The sequence below is a fragment of the Drosophila erecta genome, unplaced genomic scaffold (assembly GCF_003286155.1).
Source record: "Drosophila erecta strain 14021-0224.00,06,07 unplaced genomic scaffold, DereRS2 tig00000055-arrow-pilon, whole genome shotgun sequence".
Lineage (NCBI taxonomy): Eukaryota > Metazoa > Arthropoda > Insecta > Diptera > Drosophilidae > Drosophila > Drosophila erecta.
Window position 1 is genome coordinate 19991423 of NW_020825200.1, and position 12356 is coordinate 20003778.

General features: G+C 45.8%; 4 protein-coding genes across 7 annotated transcripts; all 4 read right to left on the reverse strand.

The window, feature by feature from the left end:
• Positions 1-46: 46 nt before the first annotated feature.
• On the reverse strand, positions 47-1796 carry LOC6541160 (23 kDa integral membrane protein). The gene is made up of 3 exons (XM_001970656.3): positions 704-1796; positions 477-641; positions 47-417 (listed from the first exon to the last, which is right to left on the reverse strand). The coding sequence occupies exons 1-3, from the start codon at positions 953-955 to the stop codon at positions 166-168; spliced, it is 669 nt and encodes a 222-aa protein (XP_001970692.1). The 5' UTR covers positions 956-1796; the 3' UTR covers positions 47-165.
• A 39-nt stretch (positions 1797-1835) lies between these two features.
• LOC6542806 (23 kDa integral membrane protein) lies at positions 1836-6900 on the reverse strand. Its single transcript, XM_015159233.2, has 6 exons — positions 6816-6900; positions 5191-5291; positions 2954-3145; positions 2734-2895; positions 2482-2676; positions 1836-2182 (listed from the first exon to the last, which is right to left on the reverse strand). Exons 2-6 carry the CDS (start codon positions 5248-5250, stop codon positions 2111-2113), a joined length of 681 nt encoding a protein of 226 aa, XP_015014719.1. The 5' UTR covers positions 5251-5291; positions 6816-6900; the 3' UTR covers positions 1836-2110.
• Positions 5348-6858, reverse strand: LOC6541396. Of its 3 annotated transcripts, none has more exons than XM_026979420.1 (2): positions 6816-6858; positions 5348-6470 (listed from the first exon to the last, which is right to left on the reverse strand). In XM_026979420.1, the coding sequence occupies exon 2, from the start codon at positions 6461-6463 to the stop codon at positions 5744-5746; it is 720 nt and encodes a 239-aa protein (XP_026835221.1). In that variant the 5' UTR covers positions 6464-6470; positions 6816-6858; the 3' UTR covers positions 5348-5743. The 3 variants fall into 3 exon arrangements, with proteins under 3 accessions (XP_026835221.1, XP_015014718.1, XP_001970694.1); XM_015159232.2 differs by lacking the exon at positions 6816-6858 and adding an exon at positions 6536-6786; XM_001970658.3 differs by lacking the exon at positions 6816-6858 and adding an exon at positions 6531-6786.
• A 2074-nt stretch (positions 6901-8974) lies between the features above and the next one.
• Positions 8975-12345, reverse strand: LOC6541419 (G protein pathway suppressor 2). 2 transcript variants are annotated; one of them, XM_015159230.2, is made up of 6 exons: positions 12331-12345; positions 11167-11907; positions 11012-11111; positions 10289-10339; positions 9708-10192; positions 8975-9331 (listed from the first exon to the last, which is right to left on the reverse strand). In XM_015159230.2, exons 2-6 carry the CDS (start codon positions 11593-11595, stop codon positions 9140-9142), a joined length of 1257 nt encoding a protein of 418 aa, XP_015014716.1. In that variant the 5' UTR covers positions 11596-11907; positions 12331-12345; the 3' UTR covers positions 8975-9139. The 2 variants fall into 2 exon arrangements, with proteins under 2 accessions (XP_015014716.1, XP_015014717.1); XM_015159231.2 differs by lacking the exons at positions 10289-10339; positions 12331-12345 and having other exon boundaries at positions 8975-9343.
• Positions 12346-12356: the final 11 nt, after the last annotated feature.

Sequence of the window (12356 nt, forward strand, 5' to 3'; positions counted from 1 at the left end):
AAGATAGACTAGGTAGCCAGCGGTAGACAGCGAATAAGCAATAATATTTCATTGGGCTTAACCTATTCCGGTTTATTTACGCTGAGTGAGGAATTCGTGTTCTGGATTTATGCTAGGAACTGGGCTATATATCTAGGGGTTGCGTCAGACTTCGGTTCTAGCGTTCTAGCGCTTCCTCATCGCGCTGGCCAGGCAGCAGGACATGACGAAGATGCCCAGCTCGAAGAGGGCGATGATCAGACTGCTCCACCGAATGAGGTCCGTGTTGGAGGCCCAGAAGTCGACGAACTCCTTCTGGCAGCCAGGTCGCTGGCTGTAGATCGCCGCCTCGCAAGCCTTGTTGCGATCCTTGTAGCCGCAGCAGGAGCTGGGCACGCTGTCATACTGTTGGTATCCCGAGTTGCCACAGCAAGTGAACTGCATTGAAATAGGTTAATAGGTTAATGACATCCGTGGATGAGTTTCGCTGAACTTACGGCCAATTGGAGGGCGTCCATGGGGTAGCCCTGGGCGGCATTGTTCTCATCCCAGGCCTTGTCCACAACCTTGCCCATGCTGGTCAGGAACTTGTCGTTGGCCGCGAAGATCCAAATGGAGAGGGCCAGCTGGAGGCCGAACAGAATCAGCATGCAGATGGCGTACTGGAACAGAGAGCAGACCAGTCAGCTTACGGCTTGGGTCAGTGGGTTATCCGAGTGCTTACCACGGTGGTGCAGCAGGCGTTCTCGCGAATGGTGCCGCAGCATCCAAAGAAGGCCACCACGAAGGTGACACATCCGATGACGATAATGCAGATGGGGATGGTCTTGGTGCTAACGCCTCCGTCGAAGGCTGTGAAGTTGCCCATCGTGGACAGCATGATGGAGCCCACCACGATGAGCAGGATGCCGCCGGCCACGAACACCAGGTTCAGCAAGTACAGCAGGTACTTGAACATCGCGGATAGACAGTTCATGGTGCTGAGTTCGGTTCGGTTTCTGGTTGCTTAGCTCGATAATCCGTTCGTTCGAAGCGACGATTTTCGTCAAACTGAATGGGCCTTCTGACAGAACCCGGCTATTAAAGCTTACACGGAGTCCTCATCTTATCGGGTGCGTTCTTATCTCGGCAATAAAGTGCTCTATGTACTTGCGCTGGAAGCTCCGATTTCTATGTACCCGAGATACCGCATCACGGAGACGGTCCGAACTTGGGAAGCTACGTCCTTGACGCACTGATTCATTCGTAGGTGTAAACTGCTGGGGGCGGCATTTTATCTAGCACTCGCGCCATTCCATCTTGGGGACGTTAGCTTGCTAAAAGATGAATCATTCACCACTTTAGCTATTTCCTACCTTTCACACCCTCCCTTATCAACCATCAAAAGTTCGCTGTGCAGGCTGACTCACATATTGCGTTGCTGGGACTCCATTCCCCGTGAGTCCCCGATCTTATCGCATGGATTTATGCCCTATCAATCGGGTAATAAACCCCTTACCAAGTGCACTCCAGCGGTGCTCCAATAAGCCGAATGGATTTTGACAACTATTGGGGTTTTCCAGGGCGGAATCATTTTCTGTTGACACTCAAAAAAGCCAACTACAAAGCTAACTAAATATAATCTTCTGATAGGTTAGTTCCAGAGGCAATGATTGATAACGATCTGTAATCAGGTATATTTGTTGGGTTGGGCAACCTCTATTTATACTTATTAGTCGCAGATACGGTATCGCGAATGGCTGAAATCCTCCCGTGGCAATTAGAAAAATAGCATTAATGTGTTGATCGTATTGCAAACAGTGTAAGCAATCATCGCCATGTAAATTGCCATTTTAGGGCACACTAAACACATTCCGTGGTTTGTAAATAAATTTCTCCGTTTATTGCAATCTCTAGGAGTATAAATTATTTTGTACAGTTAAACATATTAGCACAATCAGTGTTAATTTGAACAAACGATCTTACAAAAGGGATCATTTCGCATTCGTCATGGGATTTGCTGCTTAAGCTTGAGATTATGCAAATTTGAATGGCCATCTGTATCAGGTATATAATCGTATTCGTAAAATTGGGCAACATAATTCGTACTTTCGTTTTTAATTTAAATTACTGCGAGGCCCTTGTCCAGCGATTAATATTCCGCACGGCGTCTGTAGTTCCGAATGCTGTTCGCCAAGCAACAGGCGAAAACGAATCCCACGAACTGAAAGAAAATAGAGTATGTTATATATAGTACACATATTTCGTTTCTTTGACGTAGGAAAATAGATAAGCCATCTTTTTGTAGTTTATTTATGGTAAAATACCAGGCTAAACTGCAAAGCAACAACAAATGTATCACAATATGTTGTACTTCTTGGCTATCCGCAAGAAAGATATGTTCAAAACACTCAGAAAGGTGTATAACTTGAACCCATCCATCAAACTGATCGCACTTCAAATGGGGAAGCACCTAGTTTCGTTGATCGATTGAGTTACTCCCAGCCAGAGTAATTGACTTACTTCAATGGCGGCGATGACCAGACCGGCATACTTAATGATGTCGCAGTTCCTGTCCCAGAACTCGACGAAGGTCACCTTGCATCCCCGCTTGTAGGCGGTCTCCACGCGGCAGATGTTCGTGTCGGTGCAGCAGGAAGGAGGGAGCCTGCCCTGGTAGGAGTAGTCGGTGTAGCCATTGCGTCCGCAGCATTTCATCTGGGGGGCAAAAAGTTAGTTAAAGATGTATCAGATGTCATCGTAGGAGGAACCTACGTTAATCTGAATGGCGTCCAAGTAGTCGGAACGACGGGTGCGATTGTCCCAGGCCTTCTCGACCACATCTCCCATGATCTCCAGGTACTTCTCCTTCTGCACCCACATGTAGATGACCAAAGCCAATTGGCCAATCATCAGGACGAACAGCAGAATCGAGTACTGTCATAAAGAACACATTTTTAGCTATGAATGGCAACATGCAGGATAAGTGCTCTACCGTCATGGACATGCAGTAGGACTCCCGAATGGCTCCGCAGCAGCCGAACCAGGAAATCAGCAGGATGATGGTGCCCAGGATGATCATAGTCAATGACACCTGCTGGGATCGCAGGGCGTCCCCGACATCATCGCTGTTGTGGACTTTGCTGAACAGCAGAGCTCCGAATACGATCAGTAAGATGCCGCATATCTGAGGAAGGAAATTCGTAGTTGAACACACAAATAAGTTAACCAGTCCAGTCCTAGTCTAACCAAGCTTTAGTCCTCCAGCCCTCAGATTTTGACAGAAATTGTCCAAGGAAAACAATTATGTATTTTAGGCTAGTAAAAGTAAAATGTTTCATATTTAAATGATTTGATTATCGAATTGCAATACAAAATCGCCTGAATCTCGGGATACAGCAAAATTTTAGAAATATCTGATTCAACAACATAGGAATATTATTCTAAATAAATGATTGTTGGGATATCATAAGCTTTTTAGTTTCATTTGAAAGCTTGTGTCGTTAAAAGCTCACGCCTGTTGTTGGACAAATAAAATGCACTGCGAGAAACTAGAACTACGCTCAAAGACGTACAGGCTTCATTTGGGTGAGATCACCTGAAATATTAGCACTACTTTTTATTATTCGCCAGTTCTTCAGCGAGTTTCGTTTATAAAATTTCAGTTTGACTATTTGCACGCCTATTAAAGGCTTATCTCTTATCAATCCGATTCGTTTCGTTAATTAAGATTATACATAAAAGCGGCTGGCCTTCTACGCTAGCTATCAAAAACAAATTTGCTTTGGCTTTGATTTTTATCGGCTGACGTAGTCAAACCCAAGTTATTAGATTAGATGCTCCCAATCAAACTATAATTCATATGATTGACTCAGCCACCCAGCTCACCACTTCATGGGATCAGATCGGATGGGATCCGATCAGAAGAGAGCGAAATGTCGCCACTGCTCTAATTATAATACTAACCAGCCCACCCACTCGTCAGCCCCCACCACTCCGTGGAAAATTGAGTTCAAGTGTACCGCCAACGACCCCCGTTTCCATGCCATCATGAGGCGTGTGTAGATGAAATTTCGTTGTTTCCGAGTTTTGGCTCGCCTCACAATGGGAGCAAGTTCATATTTAATTAAGTCAACTATTTTTGGGTGAGCCCCCTAAGCCATTACACAACTGTGAACAATGCCAGACGGAGTGGGAGACTTTTGCAAAGACAAAATGTTTATATGTCAGTTTTCGAGCTAATTAGAGCTACTTAAAAATATTAAAAAGGTTGGGGAACTACGGATTAGAGCTCCCGATCAAAACAAATGACCTCTTTACAATAAATCGGTCATCCCTCTCGTATTATGCATTTTATATCGTTTACGGCACTGCTTAGACCACTGAAGAATTCGCGCCGTGTGCCATTGTTTTTCCGCCTGTAGAGAATGATATTCATATTTGCGTGTCGCGAGTAATGCGGTGGGCCTCCGACGCAGTCAGATTTCCCACCTGCAAGTCAGGGCCCCAAACTGGTTGGACGAAGTACAGTTCCACCTGGCGGTGCAGTGACTTTGGGGCAGTGAGTTAGAAGTTGCAACACAATATCGAAATGCCACCGTTGGCTGGCGTTTCAGCGATTGTTTGGTTGCCGTTTGAAACCAGTTAACCTCGGGCTGACTCCAACTAATGGGATGCATGTTTCTGAGGCTCGGTTGTGGGGAACTCAGTGGGGAACTCTGTGGGACCGAAGCAAAACAAACTCGTTTTGGGACTCAAAAGTAAACAACAGTGTACGTAGTATACACAAATTTATATAGAACTTTTTGGGTACCGCTACGTCACAAACGTAGCCCAATTTTAATAACTGGTTTTGAAATGCTGTTGATCTAAAGTTCGAAGCCGGAAAGTGATAGTGCTGACCGGAGAAAAGGCCCCATAAATGTTATTACGCATCCTACTTTTACAGTCCTTGATAAACATTATTAGAGAAATGTTTAATTTTATGAAATGTAAATATGTTTAGCATTTATATGATGCATTTAACGAGTGCCTTCTGCGGTTTCCAAATGTACTCATGTTGACCAGTTTTGTGGGCCTCGACTTTCTCAGGCAATACTCAAAACGCCAATTTTAGGAAAACCAGTTTACTTATGATATCACTGCGAGCCTAAAAGGCTGAGAAACCGATCTAAGCTTGGCCAATGGCGCTAAAAAATTATATAATCTAGAATCTAGATGTATGCTACTCACCGAACAGAGCAAATTAAATATAAATAAGATATATTTAACCATGGACATTCCGCAGCTCATTTTGTCGGAGATTGCTGGTGGAAATGGATGAAGAACTGCAACTGATCGTTTGGGAGACGAGAACATGGAATGGAATTAAGAAATTCAGATGCGAGCGTAAAGAGTTGGGTATTTCGGCATTTTATTTGGGAAACACGCACACGTACACACCCAGGCACACGCTCTGATCCGTGGTAAAAACATTTCGCTTATTTAAATATTTAAAAAATGACGTTCTTCGCTATACTGGGTGTGCAAATTAGCACACGATCACGTCGATTGCCCCGTAGCCTGGGCGTCGATTGTCGCTTAAATCGTTGTCGTTGGGCAAGTCGCTAGCTATTCACTAATATGCCTTTGAGACTGACTTCTGTACTTGTGCTCAAGGATTTGTAAAGAAATGCTGTTAGTAAAAAAGGCTCAATAAAATATAGAGTAACTGGCCATAGAACTAACTTAATGGTAGCGAGCTCGCCCTGTAACTAAGTTTGAAGCAGGAGCGTGGAGATCGCAATCAGCGCACTAGCTCCGGCAGCAGCTTCTCCTTGGGCAACCAGCGCTGCCTCAGTTCGTTATAGCGGCGCCAGATGTAGGGATAGCCGGAAGCCCAGGACAGCCAGGCCTCCTTCTCCGCGGTGGTCTGCTCCACCTTCTTCAGATGCTGGTAGTACTTCCCGTTCCTCTTAACCGCGGCGGAGGCATCCTGCACGAATCGGGCGAAGCGAAGCTTGAGCAGGGTCTCCGAGACGTCCAGTAGGCGGTTGCCCCTGGGCGGATGGACCAGGCATAGCTGACAGACGACAAAGTCCTGTCCCTTGGCGGCATTCAGGGGCAGGAAGGTGGCTTCGCGGCCAATGAGGCACTGCTGCAACCAGGAGTAGCCGTTTGCATTGACGCGCACGCCCGGCAGCTTGACGGGCAGCAGGCGTTTGCGGCTGGTGAAGATTGGAATCAGCGGCCGATGCTGGATCATCAGCAGTGTGTCCTGCTCCTGCTGTTTGACTCCGGCGATCCTGCCCGTGTGCATGACGCGCTCCCTGATCAGGCGCTCCGGGATGTGCGAGGGCTGCTTGAACTGGCGCACCAGGTAGGCCGGCTTCCGCTTCGCATAGGCCACGGCCAGCATGAGAGCCGAGGTGCCGTAGATGGCAAGCTCGCTGCCGCGCGTGTCCCGCTCCAGGAAGTTACATAAGTCCTGGTACTTGGCCACCACAAAATCCTTGGCCGACTCCATTGGATAACTGGAAAGTGGTCGCTGGTTAGGTTTTTTCGGGCTGGGTGCCGCAACTGGCGAATCTCACTGTACCACTCGGGGCGTTATGTCGTTTTGCTGCCCTAATCTATATGTAAACCCTGCTAATGTCTAATTTTGTCGCTGATTTCGCCTTTCTCGGCTGCAATTCTGTTTTGCTACTGAACAGACTTTGACATTTGCCTCACTGGAGTGCGAGCGGGACAACTAGTAGCCCGTCGAGATCACTCTTTTTTGGCACCTTACAACACTGCCTGCTGCGCCACTGTCGCTCTAGCTCTCTCACACACACTAGCACACAGAGTTTAAAAACAAAACCCACACACACACACACCTTGAGTTTTACGCCTTTTCCGTTTGCTGAATGAATTAACGCGCGCTCCGCTTTTCGAACCGTTCGTGAGCAGTTGACAATGCCAACTGAATATCCGAGATCGGTAAAAGCTGCGCCAAGCGATACAGTAGACTCAACCGCCTGTTGCGTCGCATTCACACACACAGCCACACATGCGCTAGCATAATTTGTTTTGTTTTGGTTCGTTCGCCACCCCCTCCCCGCAACGGTAATTGCTGTAACTTGTTTTCCACTCTCTGTTACCAATCGCGCTGAATAAACCCTTTGTTTATTTATGCAAATTCGCTGCGGTCGAAGCTTGTTTTTGCCCGCCGCTAGGAAAATGAATTAGATATTCGTCTAAAAAAAGAAGCAAAAACCTCGCGTTGAAGATATTCAAACAATTACAAGGTTTTTTAAGATCATGGGTCATAAGCAGCCTCAAAAACAGGAAATTGTGGGAAAAGTATGTTTGTATTTTAAGTAATGAAAAGTGAACATTGTTACATGATTTCAAATTTTGTATGTATGTACGCTACTACTTACAACTCTTGTTCAAAAATATTTTGAAACACCAAATGTAGCAAACATTAAAAAGAATATTTACACTTAGCACGAAAAGAAAAATACCTTTAAGTTCATCTTATAAAAATTTGAGTTACAGAAAAATGGCGCACAACCACAAAACTTTCGATGCGATTTCCACTGGCGAACGTGTTTTGCGGTTTTCGACTCATCGTGGGCGGATGGATTTTCCATGAAAGTGGCCTAACACCAACCAGTTTGCCCGATGAGCTGCAGGTCTCGTAGCCACCCTACTATGGCTTCGGGAACGGCTTCCGTTTTTAATTACCAGACAGAAGGGCGTTGTAATTGTGTGTAGCCTTTCCTTGACACACAAGCAACAACAACGTCGTAAACTGGTTTACAGCTTACGTAATCCAATGAAAACGTGGCTTGGAAGCATTATTTTCGGATTTGGGGGGAGAGCGCCAACTGTCGCGCCCGCTGACATTCCTAATTAACTAGTGTGCTCCGCACAATTAACCTCACGTTGTTCCGTATTTAAATATATTTCCACAGTGCCCGGCACACGAAGAGAAATTCGTATCTGCATTGATCGGAATCGCGCTATAGATATGGAATGAGTCGTTGCCACTGAAGATGCACAATTTCCAATTTGAATGTATCTGTAGATATGTACCTCCGATCGAGATCGTCTTGATGAATTTCTCACATGTACTTAAGATTAATGTACATATACGCCAATAATTTGCGCGATCAAATAGGCAATGCTCCTCATCTATTTCTGTTTCAGTAATTTTGAATGCAGCACGATTCAGCATTACTTTCTCCTCTCCTTTAGATTAAAATAAAACTCATACAGATTTTCCTAAACGTAAGAGATATACTGATAATTACAGAATGTGAAATATAAACCCAAAATGATCAATTAATTACAAATATTCCTATTATTTTGAAGATAAATGGTTTATAACATAGATAGATTAAATAGAATGAACGTGCTGAAACTGTAGAAAAAACACTATACTCATATATTAAATTTTTTTTACTGTGTGGGCTCCCCAATTATTGACAAAAGTAGAATCAATTATGAATCATTGCTTGCACTTCTGGTTAGCTTCCTCAAGCGAATATTTTCTGTAAACGTCGAATTAGCGTCAAATGAATGACTTAAGTGAGATTGTCTCCCAAGGGGAGGACACTTATCGGCGAGGAAAACCCGTGGTCGAGATTGAGATCTAATGCGCCACACTCGAGCAATTTCGAAAATGTACTAGTAGCGCGGAAAACGTGAAACTGCTTCCCATGGGTGCGGGGTATCAAATTAACTATACACAGAAAGTAAAACACAGTGAAATAAATAACAAACAAAAGAGTGAGGAATTTAATAAAGTCTGCATTCTCTTGGTTTTAAGGCAAAACGCCTTTTGCAAATCATGGAAATGTGTTTTTCTGGGTTTGCAGCTGACCAAACAGAACATTTTAATTTTTCTCAGATATTAATACAAAGAACTTTGTTATAAAAAGCGGTTGGGTGTTGGGTCAATGTGGCTGTTGGTCATCAGAAATACGTTACCCCACCTAACCGCAGATCACACCCTCCCATTTATTCCACTCAATATCAAGTCTCAGTATTGTATTATCGATTGGAAAATAGGGACGCCATAGTTGTGTGCTTTATTTCGTGTATCCGACTCCACGTGGGAAGCGTAGTCAGTATACATAATGTCCATTTAAAATCGTAAGTATATCAGTGAGTGAGTTCCGTAGCGACAAAAGGGGTTAGCCCACAGCCGTGGCTAGTACAATCGTCGCGTGTAGTGCATCTGCTGACCAGGAGGCGGCTGGGCGGACCCAGAGACGGATCCGGATGGGGCTCCCGGCTGGCCAGGCAGCATCGCCAACTGCTGCCGAGCCATCTGCTGCTCGTGGGCGGATCCACCTCGTCCAGGGGCATAGCCCTGTGTGATGCTTCCCGCTGTTTTCGGATTCTGTGGAGGAAACTGGTCAGGTGTTAGACTTAGGTCTTCCTTTTAAGTTATATCAAATATGTTTATCAGTAGATGAGAAGATGGGTGTAATGCGTTTCCCTATTTTTAATAGCTTTTGTAAAAATCTACTGCAACAATATATTTGTTTCACGGAAAGTAGCTCTATGTAACGCATTTCGTGGCGTTTGGTTTGATAAGTGATGACGGGTTTGGTGGTAGAAACGTGGCTGAGACTTTAATAACAATTCTTTTAGAGCCAAATCCTTGCACTTGAATTTCGTAAAAGTAAATGTATCTTGTTTGGAGAAGAACTCTGGGAGAGCAACGCAGAATTAACCACAAAAAAATAACTATCGTTGTTGAGAATGAGACCCACCTGGCTGCTACTTATCTGCAGCACGTTACTGTGCAAAGAGAGTTCGTTGAGCAGCGGCTTGAAGATGACGCCCTCCGACAGCAGGTGTGGCGGAGGCGGGGCGTGGCTCGGCGGCTGGCCGTCGTGCTTCACCTCGATGTGGTAGCGGTCCGGTAGCTTCTCCATAGTCACGTGCGGCTGGGAGGCCTTCACCGAGATGCTGCCGCCGGCTTGAGCCACCAGGTCTGCCTGCGAGATGGTCGGCTGGTCGAGGTTGATGTGGAGCACTTGCATGGGCTGCGACTGAGACGGTGCCTTGGGCGACTGCGAGTCCGGCGGCTTGCTGACAGTGGCGCTGGGCAGATCCACATGGTAGGCCTGGCGCAAGGGAAGGTTGTAGTTGTAGATAGACTGCAAGCGTGCGTCCGCCTGGTGCTGCGTCGTCGGCGGAGGAGCGACCGTCTGATAGAAGACCGTTCCCGTGCCCGGATACTGCGCCGATGTCTCTGGAAGAGAAGGAAAGCGAGGGTTCATTGGAGAATCTTGGTTGCGATCGTTCCGACGAAGGATCTCGGGCTTGGTATTGCAAGTGAGGTGCTTACTGTTCCATGATAATCTAGCATAGTCCGCGGCACGACGGTAGTCATCGTGTTCTGCGAATCGATCGTAAACAAATAGCGAAATGAACATAAGTTGTGTGCCTGTGTTGTTAGAGGTTAGTGTGCGCAGTAAAATGGGTTTCTCATGAACGGGACGGAGTGTTAGCGAGCAGTTAATCAAGAACAGCGAAAGCCCCGCAGAACAGATCAACGTCAGTTAACGCCAGTTTGCAGTTGAATTTTTAAAACTCGAGCTATCAGACAGGAAGCCCTAAACACATATTTTGTTTAATACTATAAAATAATGTCCTATTTTGTAATATGAAAAAAAATTAAACTTAACAACCAAATCGAAAACCTGAACATCACTGCATGTCATATCTTTCTTCTGATAAAGTTGATCATTCACTTATAAACTTTCACTTTTCAAATTTTCTCTAATTTGAAGTTCAATTGAAGACTTATTAGTGCTAATATTCAACAGATATTATGATCAAAATGTACAGCTGATGACATCACAAAAACCACTTATACCTGTCGCGCAAATCAAAATCATACATATGTGCTAACCAGTTCAATGACTAGTTAGATTATGAGCAGATCCTATGTTCAAGTTAATAAAATCCAACCGAAATTGCGTGCATGAGATCTTTGACTGTCTGCCTGAGGCAGCGTTCACTGTATCGGAGGCCCAGGGACCACATTGTTGACCTCTTCCTGGCTTACTCTGCTGGGCGTAGCTGGCGGCGCTCTTGTAGTAAGCCTGCTGCTGACTCGGCGGCGATGGACTCCTGCCACGTTTTCCTGGCTGTCCGCCGGAAGGGGGCTGTGCGAAAAAGAAGACCATTAGAACCTGAATCCCACAGTTGCGGAGTCCACACCTTCTGCATCAGCGAATGGTGCTGGTGCACGCGCAGGGCCGGCAGGAAGACCGGGCTACTGGCCGCCGCCTGCTGGATGGCGAATAGTTCGTTCTCCTTGGCCAGTTTCTTGCGCGTTTCGTCCTCGTTGAGCACCTTTTTAAGTTGGACGGTGAGCTGATGCTTCTGGCTGTGCAGGTCGGCCAGCTGCTCATCCAGTCGGGTGATCTGGCCGCGTGTATCGTCCAGGGCCACCTGGTTCTGGCGGTCTACCTCCTCGCGCTCCCTTCGCAGCCGCTGCTCCTCGCACTGCGCCTCGAACTCCTCCTGGCGCCGCTGGCGGTCCGCCACGATGAAGCCCTTCAGTGCGCCGCGCAGCTTTTCCGCCCGCTCGGCTTTTGCCGCCTGGGCGGCCGCGTTGCTGTTGTTTACCGCTGATGCTGGCGGCATCTTTGTGCTATGCTTAGTTATCTTGCCAATTTTATAAGCGTTCGTGGACGACCAGGCAATCGCGACTGTTCGACCGATCCGACCGAGAGGCGCTCCAAGTGGAATGACGTGCTGGTGGCGGTGGGCTGGAATCCGGGTGGACACCGCTACGGGAATCAAGTGTTGGGCGTCTTGGGATCACTGCAAATGCTCGGCGCCGTGCTGCACTTTATTTTTGGTCACTTTCAGCACGGTTTTTGTGGTAAACAATTTGTTGAGTGAGTGGGATGTGCCGACCAGTGTTGCCAACTATCGATTATTGGGCCACGCTAGCTAGAAAATAGCTACTTTTCAGATTGCGGTGGCAAATTGTATATTGTAAATTGTAATTGCATAAAATTGCCTACAAATTAAAACGCTTTTTTCTTCAAAAGGCTAATATTCTTCTGTGCCACAAAAGAACGGAATAAGAAATACAAATTGTTAAATATCTGACCGATACGTATCGATAACTTTTTGGGAAACTGATTTTCCATATTCTGGGCCATATTGGCCCAATTATAAGAGTTTCAGTGCTAGATAAATTAAAATTCCGACACGGACTTTCGACCGAAGAGAAATGCGCATAAGCAACAAAATCAAAAATAAAAATTTTACTGTGGATTTATTACTTTTGATCGATTTATATTCGTATTCGGTAAGCATCGGTTAACTTAAAACTATCTTATTTTATGTTTGTCCTTTCGCTCTATTTACTCAGATATATTAATATTCTAAAATCG

What these genes read in the sequence shown, in the direction of transcription:
- LOC6541160 (XM_001970656.3), bottom strand. Translation starts at nt 955, where the DNA reads ATGAACTGTCTATCCGCGATGTTCAAGTACCTGCTGTACTTGCTGAAC. An exon ending in ACGCCTGCTGCACCACCGTG is followed by an intron (nt 642 to 703) that starts GTAAGCACTCGG and finishes TCTCTGTTCCAG; the next exon opens with TACGCCATCTGCATGCTGAT. An exon ending in TGGACGCCCTCCAATTGGCC is followed by an intron (nt 418 to 476) that starts GTAAGTTCAGCG and finishes ATTTCAATGCAG; the next exon opens with TTCACTTGCTGTGGCAACTC.
- LOC6542806 (XM_015159233.2), bottom strand. Translation starts at nt 5,250, where the DNA reads ATGAGCTGCGGAATGTCCATGGTTAAATATATCTTATTTATATTTAAT. An exon ending in CCTACTGCATGTCCATGACG is followed by an intron (nt 2,896 to 2,953) that starts GTAGAGCACTTA and finishes TCTTTATGACAG; the next exon opens with TACTCGATTCTGCTGTTCGT. An exon ending in TGGACGCCATTCAGATTAAC is followed by an intron (nt 2,677 to 2,733) that starts GTAGGTTCCTCC and finishes TTTGCCCCCCAG; the next exon opens with ATGAAATGCTGCGGACGCAA.
- LOC6541396 (XM_026979420.1), bottom strand. Translation starts at nt 6,463, where the DNA reads ATGGAGTCGGCCAAGGATTTTGTGGTGGCCAAGTACCAGGACTTATGT.
- LOC6541419 (XM_015159230.2), bottom strand. Translation starts at nt 11,595, where the DNA reads ATGCCGCCAGCATCAGCGGTAAACAACAGCAACGCGGCCGCCCAGGCG. An exon ending in ACCATTCGCTGATGCAGAAG is followed by an intron (nt 11,112 to 11,166) that starts GTGTGGACTCCG and finishes TTTTTCGCACAG; the next exon opens with CCCCCTTCCGGCGGACAGCC. An exon ending in TGCTAGATTATCATGGAACA is followed by an intron (nt 10,193 to 10,288) that starts GTAAGCACCTCA and finishes CTTCTCTTCCAG; the next exon opens with AGACATCGGCGCAGTATCCG.